Source organism: Mobula hypostoma, chromosome X1 (assembly GCF_963921235.1).
Source record: "Mobula hypostoma chromosome X1, sMobHyp1.1, whole genome shotgun sequence".
In the NCBI taxonomy this organism is placed as follows: Eukaryota; Metazoa; Chordata; class Chondrichthyes; order Myliobatiformes; family Myliobatidae; genus Mobula; species Mobula hypostoma.
In genome coordinates this window covers 40,621,165-40,642,042 of record NC_086128.1, presented here as the reverse complement: position 1 = coordinate 40,642,042, position 20,878 = coordinate 40,621,165, and the positions used below count along the sequence as shown (strand labels likewise).

At 44.7% G+C, this 20,878-nt stretch overlaps 1 protein-coding gene across 2 annotated transcripts in view; it reads right to left on the bottom strand.

Annotated features, from left to right (window-relative positions):
• Nucleotides 1-3,079: 3,079 nt before the first annotated feature.
• The window catches only part of LOC134340626 (cyclin-dependent kinase 6-like), a 34,350-nt gene continuing 16,551 nt past the window's right edge, over nt 3,080-20,878 (bottom strand). The window contains exons 4-7 of one of the 2 annotated variants that reach the window (XM_063038073.1): nt 20,704-20,813; nt 18,584-18,634; nt 15,260-15,395; nt 3,080-3,616 (exon numbers count right to left, since the gene is read on the bottom strand). In XM_063038073.1, coding sequence (XP_062894143.1) covers nt 3,527-3,616; nt 15,260-15,395; nt 18,584-18,634; nt 20,704-20,813 — 387 coding nt within the window. In that variant the 3' untranslated portion in view covers nt 3,080-3,526. The remainder of the gene's footprint in view (nt 3,617-15,259; nt 15,396-18,583; nt 18,635-20,703; nt 20,814-20,878) is intronic. The other variant, XM_063038074.1, reaches the window with a different exon arrangement.

The following is a 20,878-nucleotide window of genomic DNA, read 5'->3' as shown; positions in this document are numbered from 1 at the left end:
TGCCTGACAAATCTGTTGGAATTCTCTGAGGTAATAACAAGCAAGATAGACAGTAGATGTGGTGTACTTGGATTTTCAAAAGACCTTTGACAAGGTGCCAGACATGAGGCTGCTTAGCAAGATAAGAGTCTATGGTATTACAGCAAAGAGGGGGAATAAAGGGCACCTCTTCTGATTGGCTGCCAGTGACTTAGTGGTGCTCTGCAGGGGTCGGTGTTGGGACCACACCTTTTTATGTTGTATGTCAATGATTTTGGATGATGGAATTGGTGGCTTTGTGGCCAAGTTTGCAGACGATACAAAAATTGGTGGAGGAACAGATAGTGTGGAGGAAGCAGGAAGGCTGCAGGAGGACTTACACAGATTAGGAGAATGGGTAAAAAAAAACGGCAGATGAAATACAGTGTTGTGAAGTGTCTGGTCATATGCTTTTGGTAGAAGGAATAAAAGTGTAGGCTATTTTCTAAACAGGGAAAAAATTCAAAAATCTGATATGCAAAGGGATTTGGGAGTCCTTGAGCAAGATTCCCTAAAGGTTAACTTTCAGATTGAGTCGGTGGTGAGGAAGGCAAATGCAATGTTAGCATTCATTTCAAAGAGCACTAGAGTATAAAGGCAAGGATGTAATGCTGAGGCTTTATAAGGCACTGATGAGGCTTCACTCAGTGTATTGTGAGCAGTTTTAGGCTCCTTATCTGAGAAAGGATGTGCTGACATTGGGGAGGGTTCAAAGGCAGTTCATGAAAATGGTTCTGGTGTTGAAAGGCTTATCATATGAGGAGTGTTTGATGGCTTTGGGCCTGTACTCGCTGGAATTTAGAAAAAATGAGATGGGGTTATTATTGAAACCTACCAAATGTTGAAAGGCCTAGATAGAGTAGATGTGGAGAAGATGATTCCTATAGTGGGGGAGTCTAGGACCAAAAGGCACAACCGCAGAATAGAGGGACGTCCATTTAGAACAGAGATGAAGAGGAATTTCTTTAGCCAGAGGGTGGTGAATCTGTGGAATTCATTGCCACAGGTGGCTGTGGAGGCCAAGTCATTGAGTATATTTAAGGCGCATGTTCATAGATTCTTGATAAATTAGTGCACGAAAGGTTACAGGGAGAAGACAGGAGAATGGGGTTGAGAGGGAAATGGATCAGCCATGATCAAATATCATAGCAGACTTGATGGACCAAATGACCTAATTCTGCTCCAATGTCTTATGGTCTTATAGCCTTACTCTTTCATGGGTCTTTTACAAGCTTATTTAAAGTTACTTTCTAGCATAAAATTGTTTAGACAATATCCAAGGACAAAAAGCTGTATATTCCAAGTAAACATTGCAGTATGTCAGTAAGTTTTCACTTACAGCGACATGCAAAAGTTTGGGCACCCTGGTCAAAATTTGTGTTACTGTGAATAGTTAAGTGAGTAGAAGATGAACTGATCTCCAAAAATCATGAAGTTAAAGATGAAACATTCTTTTCAACATTTTAAACAAGATTAGTGTATTATTTTTGTTTTGTACAATTCTAGAGTGAAAAAAAGGAAAGGAGCACCATGCAGAAGTTTGGGCACCCCAAGAGATTTGAGCTCTCAGATAATTTTTTACCAAGGTCTCAGACCTTAATTAGCTTGTTCACAGTCATCGTTAGGAAAGGCCAGGTGAAGCAAATTTCAAAGCTTCATAAATACCCTGACTCCTCAAACCTTGTCCCAACAATCAGCAGCCATGGGCTCCTCTAAGCAGCTGCCTAGCACTCTGAAATTTAAAATAAATGATGCCCACAAAGCAGGAGAAGGCTATAAGAAGATAGCAATGTGTTTTCAGGTAGCCGTTTCCTCAGTTTGTAATGTAATTAAGAAATGGCACCACCTAACACATTTCTCAATTCCTCCCCATTTATCAATGATGCTTGAGAGGTCATTTGATCAACAATCTGCTTCTAAGAGGGAATGTTTTTAATTTTCTTCTCTCTTTCTTGAGATCAGGCTGTCGATGATCATTGACTGTGAAGAGACTGCCCAGTCTCTTGGGTCGAAGCAGTGTACTGGATGTGTAATCTTCCGACTCTCAAGGACTCAGTCTCACATAAAGCTGCTTGCTTAAGTATTTTAGGTATACACATTTTAAAAATTCCACACAGAATGCCATTTTTCAATTTTACTGAACTATTCTCTAACTTCCTATTGTTGTCATCACGTTATTAAATATATTTCAACTATACTTGGCTGCCTTGCAGTCATTGATAATGGGAACCATCGCCAGCAAATACTAAGGCAAAAAGAAAGGACATTAATGAAGAAAAGCAAGCCTTCTCACATGTCCGGGGGGGGGGGGGGGGGTTGGCTGTTGGATTTGGAAGTGCAACACTTCATAGGTGCCCCAGCTACATTTATTATGTGTTTGACTGCACTCAAATTTAAATTTTAAATCCTCTCCCACAAAGGACAACTAGCAGCACTGAAGAGGCACAATTTCACTGTCAGATATAGTCTATCATTCTAATAAGTGTATTGTTCTAAATCCTAACACAAGGAGTAAGGGATGAGCTGGTATTAGAGGGTCCTCCTTTCCACTCATTTGAGACTTATGGCAATCACTGTCATATAAACATGGCTTTGCCTGTAGTACATACTACTCATAAACTGTTCACCAATGGCTTACTTGTAGACCCTGTTTAAATAGTTTCAACTGAATGGAGAGTTAACGAAAAAGAACAGAAATGCTGGCTGTTTGCATGAATGAATGTGAAGAAAATTGATCACAATTATTTATGATTACATTTTTCATTTGCTTACCAAGATGGACTGAAATTGTTCGCTTTCCCTAATTTTAAGTGTGCTTAAATGGAGTGTCTCAATATTTACTGTTGAACAGTTGATCTTATTGGTGCATGTTCTTTAAGTGTCTATAACACTCGGCCTCAAGTCCCTTCCTTCATCTTTTACTGGCAAACAACTGAAGGCTCAGAGTGGAACCCTGCTCCTGTCTCAGCTGAGGCAGTTGCTGTTGTGACTCACTTGTAACAAAATAAGTTGTGTCTCTTCAGATGACCATGCAACACTCAAATATTAACAAGTATGGTGATTTAATAATGACAAGACATCCTGGGCTAGCAATTCATATTCAGTGATGTATGACAATCTTGAATTCCACTTCCAAATTATTTAAGTACACGTAACCAAAAATGAATTTCTACCTTTATGTTTGATGTTCCAACTGAATCATAAATAAACCTAGAAGATAAAACTCAAAACATCTGGGCTTTCTTCAGATTAATTCCTTCTTCCTCATCAAAACAAAAAGAAAAGCAACACTTGAATTTCTGAGGTGTCATTCACTATTTAAGTATGCCCCAAAGTGGATCATAGCCAATTAAGTCCTTCATTTCAGCTGGAGTGCAAAGGACAACTTCACTCTACATGGATGTCACCATCATTTCTCCCTGTGATTTCTGTAGTCAGTATGGTTTTTAAGCAGAGAGGTATGCCCCTTCCCAGTCCAATACAGATCTGTTCACATGTGAACACCATCCTAAAAATGTCCTTGTGTCTCCATGAAATATGGATGGGCCAGGGCCTCATAGGTGGAAATCCTTTGTTCTGGATTGAAGCACAGACACTTCTGAAAGAAAGAAAAACACAATTAATTCAAGCTACTTGAAAAAAAGCAAGAGGATAAAACTGGCAAATCTGAAGCATGGACAAAACCAATAATCATTTTCTTCAAAGTCGATATAGTACATAACTTGTGATTAATGATAGCAAAATATTAATTTGTATGTGGCATGTTTTGCAGTTGAATGGAGAGAAAGGTTTGTGTGCCTTTGTGTCAACAAAGCAAGTATCAGTCACTGAGTTCAATCATTGTTGCATAGGTAAATGTGGTTGCCACTTTGCAGCACAGCAAGATCCGATAGCCGCCAGACAGGTCACCACTTAATTTGTATGGCCGAGACATAAAAGCTGTTACCAGAGTACTGGGGATCTATTAGGGCAGTTTACAATGGTTTCACATCTAAAAGTCTTTCCTTAAGAAGGGCAATCTCAAAGACATTTCCCTTGGTTTAGATTATGTATTGAGGCCTTAGAATGTACGTTTTGTTTCACTGAGAGACAACACTGGGCCACAGATGGATGATAAAAATACCATTGTCCAGAAGCCTGTCTGACTGCAGGGCCAGTCATGATTGGAACAAACTCACAAAGGCCATGCAAGCTCCTTGCAGAGCAATCCCATCAGGTCTATTTCCCATCTAGGCCTCCCACTTATTCTCTCTCAAATGCCAATCAACTCCCCTTTGATTCTTCTACCACTTAGCTACACCAGCGAAACTTTCCGCAGCCACTCAACCTGTCAGCATATCTTTGCGATGCAGAAGTAAACCGGAGCTGCTGAAGGTCCACACAGACAATAGCCAAGGTACGAATCGAACTTGGGTCCTTTGGGCTGTGAGCCAACAGTACTAAGTGCTGCACCACTGGAGTTGTTGGACAGTCTTTGAGCTGGGAATTTAATTCCGATTATGATGGTGCAAATTGTTTAACATCTAGTGGAAGAGATGGGGTTAATGGCGACCTGATTAGCTTTACCTCGTGGAAATCTTAAATCTTTGGAAAACCCTAATCCTGGGACTGCAGGAAGTCCCTATAATGCAAGGTTTTAATTGGCAGTTGACCCTAGGCCAATCTCACAAAAAGAGGCCCCTGTGAGTGGTAAAAGTGTTAAATCCTGATAGTCATTTGGAATTTGGAGCGTAAAAGGAGCCAAGTTTAGTGATCAACAGGAAACAGATGTTAACTTACTGAAGAGAAATCCAGAACTCTCTGCCTCTTGAGTAGTACTTTGAAACCCGTCCCACTTCTATTCAACTCCAACATCAACGCGAACAAGAAGCAGGCTTGTACCAAACAGCTCTGGAATTTTTCTCCACCTTTCAATATCATGGCTGCTTCTGCCTTAAGTCCATTTTCAGCTCTATTCCTGAATCCATCGATTTCTCATTTGTTCAAAATTGATCTTGGCACTGGGTGCCCTCAAAGAATTCGAGATTTACAGCTCTTAAGGGAAGTTTTGCATGTCTCAATCTAACAGCGCTGACCTCTTATCCTAAGACTGGACAGAGACTGAAAATGGATATGTCTGACGCATATGATTCAGTGCCAACAGGCCCGAAGCTAACACACTCCAGAACACAGAACAGTACAGGCCTTTCAGCCCACAATATTGTGCTGAACTTTTAACCTACACTAAGATCAATCAACCCCTTCCCTCCTACATAACCCTCCATTTTTCTATCTTCTATGTATCTATCCAAGAGTTTCTTAAATGCTTCTAATGTATCTGCCTCTACCACCAACCCTAACAGGGCTTTCTACATATCCACCACTCTGTCTAAAAAACTTGCTTCTGACATCTCCTCCAATCACCCTAAAAATATGCCCCCTTGTATTAGCCATTTCTAACTTAGGAAAAGGTCTCTGGCTATCCACTCGATCTACGCCTCTTATCATCTTGTACACCTCAGGGCACCTCTCATCCTCCCTCACTCCATATCTTCGTAAGATATGCACTGTAGTCCAGACAGCATCCTGATAAATTTCCTCTGAACACTCTCTAAAGCTTCCTCTGCATTAAAAACAAAATGCAAGGCTAGCTTTCATTTTAGTATCTATTTCATAGAGTTATAAATGGGCCCTTCCATGTCGATGCTGATCTTTCTGCCCATCTACACTATCCCGTTTGCCTGCTATGCCTAGTCTATTTAAGTGTCTAATCAGGTGTTCCCAACCTGGAGACTACAGACCCCTTGCTTAATGGTATTGGTCCATGGCATAAAAAAGGTTGGGAACCTCTGGTCTAAGTGGTTCTTAAACATAGTGTTTGTCGCGGATAAACACTGCAACTGTAAGATTTCCATCTTTATGTTATCTGAAAACTACGTTTGGTAGGTATTCTGTACAATGGCTCAGGAATTATTATTTTTCATTATCATCCCCGCTCCAGTTTCTAGGTTGAAAAGGATGGAGCCTTTCTGCTCAGTCTTTCCCCATAAAACAATCCATTCATCTCAGGGATCAATCCAGTCTGATCTGTTTCTTATTGGCAACTGTAAAGCTCTTCTATTAACGTTTATGTTAAGCTGGTGCACAATTCCTCACACAACATGGAACATCACAGGGTCAGGTCTTTAGGGCCACAATGTGCCCTAACTACGATGTTGATCTAACTAATGCCACCTGCTTGTACATGGTCAATATTGTCTGAATAAGCAATCCTCTGGCAGTGTGCTCCGGATACCCGCCACTCTCTGTGCAAAAAGACTTGCCCCGCACACCTCTTCCCTCTCAACTTATACCTGTGACTTCCAGGATTTGATCTTTCTACCCTGGGAAAAAGATTCTGATAATCTACGCCTTCTGTGGCACACTCACTATTTTATAAATTGTCAGGTCACCCCTCAGTCTCCGACCTTCCACAGGAAACAATCCAGGTTGGTCCAACCTCTGCTTACAGCTAAGGAAAGCTAGTCCAGGCATCATGCTGGTGAATGTGATCAGTACCCACTCCAAAGCCTCCCCATTCTTCCCACAGTGTGGTGACCAGAACCGCACACAATGCTCCAAATATCATCTGTACAGCTGCAACATGACTTCCCAACTTTTATACTCAAAGCCATGACTGATAAAGGCAGCCATGCTATATGCCTTCTTCATCCATTTAATCACTTTCAGGAAGCTATGGGCGTCCACTGACGGCCCTGCGATTTACTGTATACTTTTCCCTTGCATTTGGCCTTCCAAAGTTTCACAGCTCACATTTGTTCAGATTCAACTCTGTTAAAAGTCAATTTCTCAGCCCAAATTTTCAGTTGCCTCCTTTGACAATCTTCCTCACTATCCAGAGTTCTACCAATGTTGGTGCTGCATGCAGACTTACTAGTCAGTCCACCAAGACTTTCATCCAGATCATTTTACTATATCACGGACAAACTAGGTCCCAGCACTGATCCTTGTGGAATACTACTGGGCACAGACCTTCAGTCAAACAAACACTCATCCGCCACTACTCTCAGTCAGCGCTGACCGAGCCAATTTTGTATCCAACCTACCAACTCATTGTGGATCTTTGGTGACTGCATTTTTCAGATCCTGTCAAATCTTAAACCCTCATCAATCATCTTTGTCGCTTCCTCCAAAAACTCAGTAAGTTTGTGAGACAGGTTCTTTCCTGCAATCTCCGCCAAAGAGTAAGAACAGCAAGTAGAATCCTTTATTTGCTGAAAACACAGCTATTGGAACAAAGTTTAGAAATGTTTTGTGACCAGCTGCAAACAATCCATTCAGCAGTTTCACTGGTGGGTTCAAACACCTCATGCCGTAACAGGCTATAGTCTGGAATATACTGCCAGAGGCAAGCACTTACACGTTTGTAGGAATATTCCACTTTGGCATTCAAAGGGAAGATGAAGACGTAGAAATGGAAAGAATTTGCTGAGGTACAGATTATGGGACTACTTGGACTGATCTCGCAGAGAGCTGGTTTGGAGGAAACTGGCCAAATGGCCTCCTTTCCAATGCAACCACTCTGCAATCCTCCACAATTGTGTGTGATGATTGCTCTCACTGTGTTCCTGGTGGCCCTTGATCTCCAGGCACAGATCCATCTCCCAACCCTGTAGGGTCATACAATGCAGGGTGGAGTCCTGGATTCAAGGGACAGTCCTTCCCCACAACTTGCTAATTTATCACACAGACTGAAATTTGTCTCAAAAGGAGGGAGTCACACATGCTTCCCAACCCTGTGTGCAGTGTGTTGACCATTAGGATCTGTCTACAGATGTCAAAGGAGGCCTCAAAAGACTACTCAAAGGCCTCAAAGCCCTCCGCTACTTTCTGGATAATAGACCTCACCAGTTCCCCACCACCACTACCCTCCTCCGGTTGGCGGAACTGGTTCTCACACTCAATAACTTCTCTTTTGGCTCTTCCCACTTTCTTCAGACCAAGGGTGTAGCTATGGGCACTCGCATGGGCCCCAGCTATGCCTGCCTCTTCGCTGGTTATGTGGAACAGTCTGTGCTCCAAACCTATTCTGGTACTGCTCCCCAACTTTTCCTTCGATACATTGACGACTACATTGATGCTGCTTCCTGCACCCATGCTGAGCTCGTCAATTTCATCGACTTTACTTCTAACGTCCACCCAGCCCTCAAATTCACTTGGTCTATCTCGGACACTTCTCTCCTCTTTCTTGATCTCTCGGTCTCCATCTCCAGAGACAGACTATCCACTGACATCTTTTACAAGCCCACTGACTCTCATAACTACCTCAACTATACCTCTTCCCACCCTGCCACATGCAAAAATGCCATTCCCTATTCCCAGTTCCTCCGTCTCTGCCGCATCTGCTCCAAGGATGAGGTTTTCCGTTCCAGGATATCTCAAGTGTCCTCTTCCTTTAAGGATCGTGGTTTCCCTTCTGCTGTCATCAATGATGCCCTCACTCACATCTCCTCCATTTCCCACACTTCGGCTGTCACCCCATCCTTCCAACACCACAACAGGGACAGAGTTCCCCTTGTCCTCACCTACCACCCCACCAGCCTCCGGATCCAGCACATTATCCTCCACAACTTCCGCCACCTTCAACAAGACCCCACCACTAAGCACATCTTTCCCTCTCCACCCCTCTCCGCTTTCCGCAGGGATCGGTCCCCCCGTGACTCCCTTATCTGCACGTCCATCCCCACTGATCTCCCACCCGGCACTTATCCCTGTAAGCGCAAGTGCTACACCTGTCCCCACACCTCCTCTCTTGCCACCATTCAGGGCCCCAAACAGTCCTTCTTGGTGAGGCAACACTTCACTTGTGAGTCTGTTGGGGTCATCTATTGCATCAGGTGCTCCTGGTGCGGCCTCCTCTACATTGGTGAAACCCGACGCATATTGGGGGACCGCTTCGGTGAGCACCTCCGCTCCGTCCGCCACAACAGACAGGATCTCCCGGTAGCCACGCACTTCAACTCTGCTTCCCACTCCCATTCAGATATGTCCATACATGGCCTCCTCTACTGCCATGATGAGGCTAAACTCAGGTTGGAGGAGCAACACCTCATATACCGTCTAGGTAGTCTCCAGCCCTTTGGTACGAACATAGAATTCTCCAACTTCCGGTAATTCCCTCCCCTCCCTTCCTCTATCCCTATGTCACTCTGCCCCCTCCCCCAGCTGCCTATCACCTCCCTCATGGTCCCACCTCCTTCTACTACCCATTGTGTTTTCCCCTATTCCTTCTTCACCTTTCCTGCCTATCACCTCCCTGCTTCCCCTTCCCCACCCCTTTATCTTTCCCCTTACTGGTTTTTCACCTGGAACCTACCAGCCTTCTCCTTCCTGCCCTCCCCCCACCTTCTTTATAGGGCCTCTGCCCCTTCCCTCTTCAGTCCTAATGAAGGGTTCTGGCCTGAAACGTTGACTGCTCGTTTCCATGGATGCTGCCCGACCTGCTGAGTTCCTCCAGCGCGTTGTGAGTGTTGCTCAGATGTCACCAATAGCCTATTCTGGTCCAACCACACGTAAGCCATGGGCAAGAAAGGACATCAACGCTTCTACTTTCTCAGGAGGCTAAAGAAATTCAGCATGTTCCAGTTATCCCTCACCAGTTTTTATAGGAGGCGTCCTATCCAGATGTGTCACAGCTAGGTTTAGCAACTGCTCTAGCCAAGACGGCAAGAGACTGCAGAGTTGAGAACACAGCTCAGCACATCATGGAAACCAGCCACCCCTCCACTGGCTGCCTCGGCAATGCAGCCAATATAATCAAAGACCCCACCCACCCCAGACATTCTCTCTTCTCCCCTCTCCCATCAGACAGAAGATACAAAACCATGAAACTATGTACCACCAGGCTCAAAGGCAACTTCTATCCTACTGTTATAATACTTTTGAACAATCCTCCAGTACAATAAGATTGACTCTTGACCTCACAACCTACCTCATCGTGGCCTTGCACCTTATTGTCTACCTGCAATGCACTTTGTTACTGTAACACTTTAATCTGCATTCTCTTATTGCATTTCCTTTGTACTACATCAATGCACTGATGTGATGAAATAATCTGTACGGTTGGCATGTAGAACAAAGCTTTTCACTGTCCCTCGGTACATACGGCGGTAACAAACCAATTTACCATTTTACATTTGGAGAGCCTCTAGCCCCCAATCCGGTTTTCAGTTTCTCAATAGCCCTGGTGAAAATGCTAGAAATCAGTTGGAACATTTCAATCATGAGGAGAAACTGGTAAGGGTGGATTTGTTTTCCTTTGGACAGAGGAGGTTGAGGGAGGAAATCTAATGAGGGGTATAGACAGAATAGGTGGGAGGGAACTTTTCCCCAAAGCTGAGGTATCTAAAACTACAGGTTTTTGGATACGGGGTGAAAGGTTAGAAAAGATCTGAATTTTTTTTTTCACCCAGAAGGTTGTTGGAATCTGATGGAAACGAACTCCCACAACATTTATGAGGTAACTGGACGAGCACCTGGTTCACCAAGATGTAGTAGACTACATACCAAATGCTGGTAATGGGATAAATATAGATGGGTTATTGATAGTTGGCATAGACATGGTGGGCCAAAGAGTCTGTTTCAATGGCAGGGAGACCATGACGAAGATCCCTCGTGACTTGTTGCACCTTAATCCAATGTGTCATATCTAAGGCAGCCAAGGATTTTGCACAGAAAAATTTGGTCCTCCTGCATATTTCAGTGATGTAGTCCATTTTACAACTATTTCTTTTATGGTCAGCAATGTTGTAAATTACGATGACAAGGGCAAAAAGATAGAGAGGTCTGCAGTGTAATTCCCCCCAAGTAATAGGATAATGTGGCTCGCTGACGCCCTCTGGTGCCTCAACAAGATACTGCAGCACTGTAAAAAGCCTGAGGCTTTCATTTGAATGGTGCTTGATAACTTGCCAATGTTGCTCTAAAAGATGTCTCTTCCTCTCCCACACAAATTAACTCTCAACACAATCAATTTATTATATAATGCTGATTGATTCTGACAACTGCTATTCTGACACTGGATTAAGTCTGTTCACCCACCAAAATATTAAAAATATGGTATTAATTTTAATAATTAACACCAACTGCGACTTCAGCCTTGAACTCCAGGCCAGGTCTTCACGTGCTGCTATTGTGACTCCCGTCTCCCCTTCCCCCACCACCACTCTGCAACCCCGTTTCCCTCAGATCCCATCAGCTACTCCTGGGCCCTCGGAGGCTCCTTCTTCCTCTCACCCCAACCCTCCCCTCTCCACTGACACCACCAGCCTCCCTCCCCTGATCCCACTTCTCATCTGTACCGGGTCTTCACCATCCCCTACGAGCTTCCGCTCTCTGTCCTCAGTAAGGGCCTCACCTTTGTCCCCCTTCCCCCACACCTCAGCCAGTTCCGCGTTCGCCATGACTTGGAACTGTTCTTCCACCGTCTCCATCTCCGAGCCTAATTCTTCAGCAAGGACTCTCCCATCCCCACCGATGACCCCTTCTCCCGTCTTCAACCCTCCTCCTCTTCATGGACACCCCGCTCTGGTCTTCTGCCTGCTCTGGATCTCTTTATTGCTAACTGCCGACAGGACATCAACCGTCTCGACTTCACCGCACCTTGTTCCCATTCCAACCTCACTCCTTCCCAACGCTCTGCTCTCCACTCCTTCCGCACTAATCCTAACCTTACTATTAAACCCGCCGATAAGGGGGGTGCTGTTGTAGTCTGGCGTACTGACCTCTACCTTGCCGAGGCACAGTGACAACTCACAGATACGTCCTCTTATTTACTCCTCAATCATGACCCCACTAAGGAGCACCAGGCCATTGTCTCCCACACCATCACCGACTTTATCCGCTCAGGGGATCTCCCATCCACTGCTACTGCTACCAACCTTATAGTTCCCACACCCCGCACTTCCCGTTTTGACCTCCTACTTAAGATCCACAAACCTGCCTGTCCAGGTAGACCCATTGTCTCAGCTTGCTCCTGCCCCACCGAACTCATTTCTGCATACCTCGACACTGTTTTATCCCTCCTTGTTCAATCCCTTCCTACCTATGTTCGTGACACTTCTCGCGCTCTGAATTTTTTCTGATGATTTTAAGTTCCCTGGCCCCCACCGCTTTATTTTCACCATGGATGTCCAGTCTCTATACACCTTCATCCCCCACCAGGAAGGTCTCAAAGCTCTCCGCTTCTTTTTGGATTCCAGACCTAACCAGTTCCCTTCTACCACCACTCTGCTCTGTCTAGCAGAATTAGTCCTTACTCTTAATAATTTCTCCTTTGGCTCCTCCCATTTCCTCCAAACTAAAGGTGTAGCTATGGGCACTCGCATGGGTCCGAGCTATGCCTGCCTTTTTGTTGGCTTTGTGGAACAATCTATGTTCCAAACCTATTCTGGTATCTGTCCCCCACTCTTCCTTCACTATATCGACGACTGCATTGGCGCTGCTTCCTGCACGCATGCTGAGCTCGTTGACTTCATTAACTTTGCCTCCAACTTTCACCCAGCCGTTAAGTTTACCTGGTCCATTTCCAACACCTCCCTCCCCTTTCTTGAACTTTCTGTCTCTCTCTGGAGACAGCTTATCTACTGATGTCTACTATAAGCCTACGGACTCTCACAGCTATCTGGACTATTCCTCTTCCCACCCTGTCTCTTGCAAAAATGCCATCCCCTTCTCGCAATTCCTCCATCTCCGACGCATCTGCTCTCAGGATGAGGCTTTTCATTCCAGGACAAGGGAGATGTCCTCCTTTTTTAAAGAAAGGGGCTTCCCTACCCCCACCATCAACTCTGCGCTCAAATGCATCTCCCCCATTTCACGCACATCTGCTCTTGCCCCACCCTCCCGCCACCCCACTAGGAATAGGGTTCCCCTTGTCCTCACCTACCATCCCACCAGCCTCCGGGTAATACAGATAATTCTCTGTAACTTCCACCACCTCCAACAGGATCCCACCACTAAGCACCTCTTTCCCTCCCCCCCCCCCGCTTTCCGCAGGGATTGCTCCCTACGCGACTCCCTTGTCCATTCGTTCCCCCCATCCCTTCCCACCAATCTCCCTCCCAGCACTTATCCTTGTAAGCGGAACAAGTGCTACACATGCCCTTACACTTCCTCCCTTACCACCATTCAGGGCCCCAGACAGTCCTTCCAGGTGAGGCGACACTTCACCTGTGAGTCGGCTGGGGTGATATACTGCGTCCGGTGCTCCCGAAGCGGCCTTCTGTATATTGGTGAGACCCAACGCAGACTGGGAGATCGTTTCGCTGAACACCTATGCTCTGTCCGCCAGAGAAAGCAGGATCTCCCAGTGGCCACACATTTTATTTCCACATCCCATTCCCATTCTGATATGTTTATCCACGGCCTCCTCTACTGTAAAAATGAAGCCACACTCAAGTTGGAGGAACAACACCTTATATTCCATCTGGGTAGCCTCCAACCTGATGGCATGAACATTGACTTCTCTAACTTCCGCTAATGCCCCACCTCCCCCTTGTACCCCATCTGTTATTTATTTTTATACACACATTCTTTCTCTCTCTCCTTTTTCTCCCTCTGTCCCTCTGACTATACCCCTTGCCCATCCTCTGGGTTTCCCCCCCGCCCCCTTGTCTTTCTCCCCTGACCTCCTGTCCCATGATCCTCTCATATCCCCTTTGCCAATCACCTGTCCAGCTCTTGGCTCCATCCCTCCCCCTCCTGTCTTCTCCTATCATTTTGGATCTCCCCCTCCCCCTCCCACTTTCAAATCTCTTACTATCTCTTCTTTCAGTTAGTCTTGATGAAGGGTCTCAGCCTGAAACGTCGACTGTACCTCTTCCTAGAGATGCTGCCTGGCCTGCTGCGTTCACCAGCAACTTTGATGTGTCTGTTGCTTAATTTTAATAAGGGTGACTTAATCAGCTGGAGATGGGGAATTTAGTGGAATGTGAGTGTTTGCAAAGCTCCCAAGTACTTCTGCAGCACAGGAAGCATTTCAAAGCGCTTCACGGTGGAAAAGAATCTTATTGTGTGAGATTTAGAGAATGTGATCAAACAACGGGTGGAAAACTGAACTTCAGCAAGTATATGCCTAAGGTGGTTCCTAAGGTTGTCACAGCCAGGGTTGGTAGAGGGGATAAGCTCCCACTACCTATAAAGTGCTCTAAATGGCGTGTGTCTCTAATAGCCTCTGACAACCAAGTCCAACTCTTGGCCTTCATGTGTGGCTTAGCTAGTAGGCCCAGTGGAACTGTTTCTACTGACAAGGGAAGGGGCAAAGGCGGACCACTGGCGCCTCAAAAGCAGTAGCTTTGGGCAGGTGGGCTCGTCAGCCTTGGACGGCAGCCTGCCGAGGAGAAGGAAAACTCTGTTTTTAAAGCTCCATTGCCTTGCGGCCATACCCACCCATGGGAAAGGCTTCGTGAGTAAACCCCGAGGAAGAAATCCTAAGGCAGTTTGATGTTGTTTACAACTTCACTCTAGCAAGCTCTGCGACGACACTGGTGCCAAGCTGTATGGGCGCCTGCCCTTCCCTTGGACAACATCAGTGATGTGGAGAGGGGGAACCCACTGCATGGGCAACAACCGGTTCTTCAACTTTTCCCGCCCAACCCATGATCCCCTGGGATCAACAGCTGCCTACAAGATGCCTAAGGTACCTCTCAGCTTTAGCAGGATAGGACTGATGAGAATGAGTGATTACCTGGAGTTGAAATGTTGGAGAGGGAAAATGACAATTGGGCAGCTGTACTAAGTCCAGTAAATGGGACTGAAATAACCGCAAGGAGCCCAAAAATTCCTTCTAATCTAGTCAAAAGCAACAAGCTACTCAATAAAGCATACCAGAAGGGTGAAGACAAACGATTCTGCAGATGCTGGAATCCGGAACAAAAAAAAAGAGAATCCCGGAAGAACTCAATAGGTCAAGCAGCACGCGTGAAGGCAAAGGTGCAAGTCTATATTTTGGGGCAGCATGGCAGTGTAGCGGTTAAAGTTAACACTACTGCAGCACCAAGAGCCCAGATTTAATCTTATCCACTATCTATAAGGAGTTTGCACGTTCTCCCTGGACTGCATGGGATTCCTCCACATTCCAAAGACATACAGGTTCGTGAGTTAACTGGTCACACAGGTTTAATTGGGCTGGAAGGGTCTGGTACAGCACTGTATCTCTAAAACAAACTCTGCATCAGAACTTGGTTTAAACATTTCAACTCACTAGCAGAAGGTCTTTGCCCAGTATATCAATCTGAGGTAATAGATCTTCAACAGACTTCAGCTCGCTGGGAGCGAAAGAGTTGTAGGACACTGGGGCATTTGGAGGCCATTCCCCTTCAGCTGGAAGACCAAGAATGCTGAAACGACAAGTTCAAGGTTATTCCAAGAAATAGTAGCTCATTAAATTTTGATCATTTTGTAACATGGCATGAGTGGAAAATCCAAAGTCATGCTCCCTGAATGCACAAACCCTCAGCCCTACTGCTTGCCTCCCACCTCAATGCAAGTGCCCAGTGCACTCTGCTACTTGCCTCAGTCAATGCAGATCTGACCGTCTTTATTTTAAACTCTCTGCAAAAGATGTGACTCACAATAGTAGCTCTGCCGCCAGTTGAGATGAGAAGCGGCAGAACACAAGGGGACCCTGTAATTTTGTCTTGGTCAGTAAGTCTGGTGATGTAATACTGAGTACAGAAACGAATGAGGAAATTTGACCTGCACTACCTATAAACCATCCTGCACCTTTGCAACTATGAAGCACTCACGCAGCCTTTGCTCCCACACCACACTTACCACGTCATTTGATAAGAGTCATTGAGTCATGGAAGATTACAGCATAGAAGCAGGCCTTTCAGTCCATCCAGTTGGTGCCAAACTATAATCCCGCCTAGTCCCATTGATCTGCATCTGGACCATAGCCCTCCGCACCCCTCCCATCCATGTACCTATCCAAACTTCTCTTAAATGTTCAAATCAAAGCCACATCCATCACTTCCACAAGCCACACTCTCACCATACTCTGAGTGAAGAAGTTCGCCTTCATGTTCCTCTTAAACATTTCCCCTTTTTCCCCTAATCCACGACTTCTAGTTCTGGTCTCATCCAACCTCGGTGGAAAAAAAAAAGCCTTCTTGCATTTACCCCGTCTATACAGCTGATAATTTTATATCCTTCTATCAAATCTTCCCTCATTCTCCTACACTCCAGAGAACAAAGTTCTAACCTACTCGAACTTTCCTATAACTCAGGTCCTCCAGTCCCTAGCAATATCCTTATAAATTTTCTCTGTACTCTTTCAACCTTATTTACATCTTTCCTGTAGGTACATGAGCAGGACTGCACACAATACTCCAAATTAGGCCTCACCAACATCTTATACAACTTCACCACAGCATCCTGTGAGTTTGGGGTTCATGGAAATGGTCACTGCATTTTTGGTTTGGGCCTACAAGCTCTCTGATCATTTTTTTCATCCTGCAAGAATCCAAGGATATGACTTCCACATGAGATAATAAGACACGAGAAGTTCAAAACACAGCCCACCACCTTGGTGCTTAATACTGGGAAACTGACTGCATAACTCAGTGGGCTGTCAGTCACACCAATAACTGGTCCGTTGAAGTTAACAAAGGAAATTTCAACAAGTTGCAGGTAAACAAGGTGGTGAAGAAGGCGACTGGCACACTGGTCTTCATCAGTTAGGGCACTCTAAATTTCGAAGTTGGGATATTATATTGCAGTTAGACAAGACAGTGGTACTGACAAGGCTGCATTTGGAATACTGTTCTCAGGTTTGGTCACCTTGCTCTGGGAAAGACGTAATTAGGTTGGAGATAGTGCAAAGGTGATTTACAAGGACATTGCCCGGCTCAGGAGGCTGAGTTATGGAAAGCAGTTAAGCAGGCTGAGACTTTTCTCATTGGAGTGCAAGAAAAAGAAGGGTGATCTTATAGAGGTACACGCATTAGGTCATTCTTTTTTCTAGCGTTGGAGAAACATGAACTAAAGGGCATAGGTTTAAAGTGACAGGGGAAAGATTTAATAGGAACCTGAGGGGCAACATTTTCATCCAGATGGTGGTCAGTAAATGGAACAAGCTTCCAGAGACTGAGGCAGGTACGTTAACAATATTTAAAAGGCATTTGGGTAAGTACATAGATAGGAGGTGATTAGAGGGATGTGGGCCTAACACTGGCAAATAGGGCTTGTTTAGATGAGACACTTGGCTGGCATGGACTAGTTGGGCCGAAGGGCCTGTTTTTGTGCTGTATGACTACAATTTGAAAAAGCGTGAGTTTTGCATTCACATAGCACCTTCCATGGATTCAGGGTGCCCTTCTTAAGTATGATAATGTAGGAAACTACACAAGCAAACTACACACAACTGAACAAGGCCCTGCCTAGACAGTACTAATAACAGATTATATCTTTTGGTGATGCTATTCAAGTATAAATACTTCAGCTTTCCGGGATACGGTGCCAGAATATCTTTAATGTTTCCACATAAATCTCCAGCAGAATACCATTCTGCCATTCGGGCAATTGGTTTGTTTTTCTATGTGATTAAGCACGTTCAGCTTTTATTTTAATGAGATGTTTCCGATCTGTATTAGGTCACTTCCTGTGCAGTCAGGAAGTAGTAAGTAGAAAAGCACATTGGCTAGCAGTAGGTCAGATGTTTATGTTAGGAGCGAAAGAAGTTTCTTATCTAAAGCCATCCTGTTGTTTCCCCAGCAGAGGCATTGCTTGTAAATTGATGTTATATTGTTTAGAAGTTGATCTAAAGGTAGCAATAAGATTCTGCTAAAATAGAATGTTATTTTTGAGTTTATTAGACACTAACCTAGATGCTAATGGTTTACACATATTTACTGTAGTATTTACTTGTCAGAATTTATATTTAACTGCAGGAAACTTAACTAAGTTCTCACTCACCTGTGTATATTTACTTGTGTGGATGGATCAACGGGTTGATTGCACTCTATTTTGCTGTTTTTTTGTTTCACTCCTTATTCACTCTATGATGCCATTGAGTCTGCAATAAACTCAAGGAACTAGGACGCTATACCCTGACCCTCATGTCATTTTTGAATGGAGTTTGGCTGACTGTCTAGATGATGTTACAACACCTCAGCGAGGGTAAGACGGTACTACCCTGAAGGGTCATACCACTTGCAGTCAAGTTGTTGAAGAGTGACTAAGCCCTTAAATAAAGACAGTTTGTCAGCATCTATCTGGAGGCTAAACAGGTTCACCTTTTAGGTTGGGAGCCTATGTTCAAATGCGATAAAAGAATCTCTGTTAGAATTAATTAGACTTCACGTCCTTCAAGCTGGAACAGGACACTGCACTTCATGACTACAGAGTCCAGCATGTCCTGTGCCAGCTCCAAGGATGTGAAGTCCAATTAATTTCCACACCCCAAATTTTTCCTCATACTTAGTTGAAGGCTACTACAAGTCAACAGCACTACATATAATCAAAAGAAAAATAAGAAAACCCCACCAAAAATTTGTTAATTTCAGTTGGCAGCCTCGATACTTACTCAAATATTTTTTGTAGCTGATTAATTTCTGAAATTCCACAGAAAAAGGGTCTAAAAATAGAAAAAAGCAAATGATCCTCTCACTGTTATACTTTCAGCTCCAGCAACATTAGAACACACCTTTCCATGCCTCTCAATGCCACCAATTCCCCCAAATAATAGAGCATTCATTGCTCTCTGCATTGTCATCTCATTTACAGCACACCATATAATTTATTCCTTCAAAGTATGCTTTATCTTTCATCCTGTTATCCACTCAGCAGTTAATTTGTCTTTAAGAATTTGACGCTCTGCTTAACAGAATTCCAAAGGCCCGATTTCCACTCACTCCTGCAGTGTTAACCTGCTGTCAAGAGCACTACCATGGTCTAGAATCTGCGGCTGTAACGATCGCTAACTGTCAGTGTTCACTATCAATGTACTGAAAAACTGACAGCAAATTCTGCACTCTACATGCGCAAGATTAGACAAGAAAATCCCAAAGTTGTTATGCACGGTCCTCCCCCACCCCCAACCTATCCCCACACAGTTCATCGTTCCTTGTGTTAATTTCAGCATTTAATGAAAATTTCATCTCCTTATAAAAAAATCTCATTGTAAAATGCTTAAAAATTTGTTTTGTTGTAAAAGGTGTGATTTTTTTTGGTATACTGGGTTTAACAAAATTATGCTCTATTCCCTCTACACTGTGTGGCTAGGCATCTATAAATTTGCTGATGACACAAGTGTTGTTGGCAGAATCTCAGATAGCAATGAGGAGGTGTACAGGAGTGAAATAGTTCAGCCGGTTGAGTGATACCACATTAGCAACCCTGCACTCAATGTCAGCAAAACCAAAGAATCGATTTTAGACTTCAGGAAAGGGAAGTCGGGAGAACAAGCACCAGTCCTCATTGAGGGTCGGTGGTGGAAAGGGTGAGTCGTTTCGTGTTCCTGGGAATCAACATCTCAGAAGATCTATCATGGGCTCAACATATTGATGCAATCACAACGAAGGTACGCTGATGGCTATAGGAGTTTGAGGAGATTTGGTATGTCACCAAAGACCCCAGCAAATTTCTACAGATGTACTGTGGAGATAAGTGTGGGCATGTGGCCAAGTGGTTAAGGCATTGGACTAGCGACCTGAAGGTCGTGAGTGCGAGCCCCAGCCGAGAGAACGTGTTGTGTCCTTGAGCAAGGCACTTAATCACACAGTGCTCTGCGACGACACTGGTGCCAAGCTGTATGGGTCCTAATGCCCTTCCCTTGGACAACATCGGTGTCGTGGAGAGGGGAGACTTGCAGCATGGGCAACTGCTGGTCTTCCATACAACCTTGCCCAGGCCTGCGCCCTGGAGAGTGAAGACTTTCCAGGCGCAGATCCATGGTCTCCCAAGACTAACGGATGCCTTTCCTGTGGAGAGCAGAATCACTGGTTGCATTGCCTTCTGGTATGGAGGCTCCAATGCATAGACTCATAAAGACTTCAGACTCAAGCAACTTTATCAGGAGCATAAACCTCCCCACCATCAAAAAGCAGTGTCTCAAGAAGGACCCTCACCATCTGGGACATTCCTTCTACTCCCATCAGGGAGCAAGTGCAGGAGCCTGAAGACCTAATATTTTAGAAACAGCTTCTTCACCTCTGCCATCAGACTTCTGAGCAGCCCACGAATCATGAAAGCTATCTTGCTATTCTTCTCAGCATTATTTATTTAGTTATCACAACTTGCAGTAATTTATAGCATCCATGGGAATGAACAGTCGATGTTTCAGGCCAAGGCCCTTCTCCAGGACTGGGAAGGTAGGGGGGAAGATGCCAGAGTAAAAATATGGGGGGTGGGGGGGAGGAGTGGTTCTATAATATTATGGCAGAAAATGGGGCTGTCCAGGTTTCTAAAAATGACTAAGGTTGAGGGTGTGATACAACAGCGAATGAAATGACATATGGAGAGATATGAGAAAGTGTCTGTGTGAATGGACCTTCACAAACACCACCGACCTAGAGTGGTTCTGTTACACGACATACTGAAAGTCTTTAAAGCATCGGTGTAATTATACAGCATTAAATTCTCAAAGAAAAAAACTCTGATTCTGGTTTAAATTCCCACATCTGGTCGTCAGCTGTTTGCTCTTACCTCAGTTGGAGGATTTCAGCAAAAATGCAGCCTACACTCCAGACGTCAACAGTGGTCGTGTACCCTGAATACAGAAGGACTTCTGGTGCCCGGTACCACAGAGTAACAACCTAAACGAGAAACTGGTAGTCAGAAATACTCACCTGCAAGACAAGTTATTGCATATCATTTCATA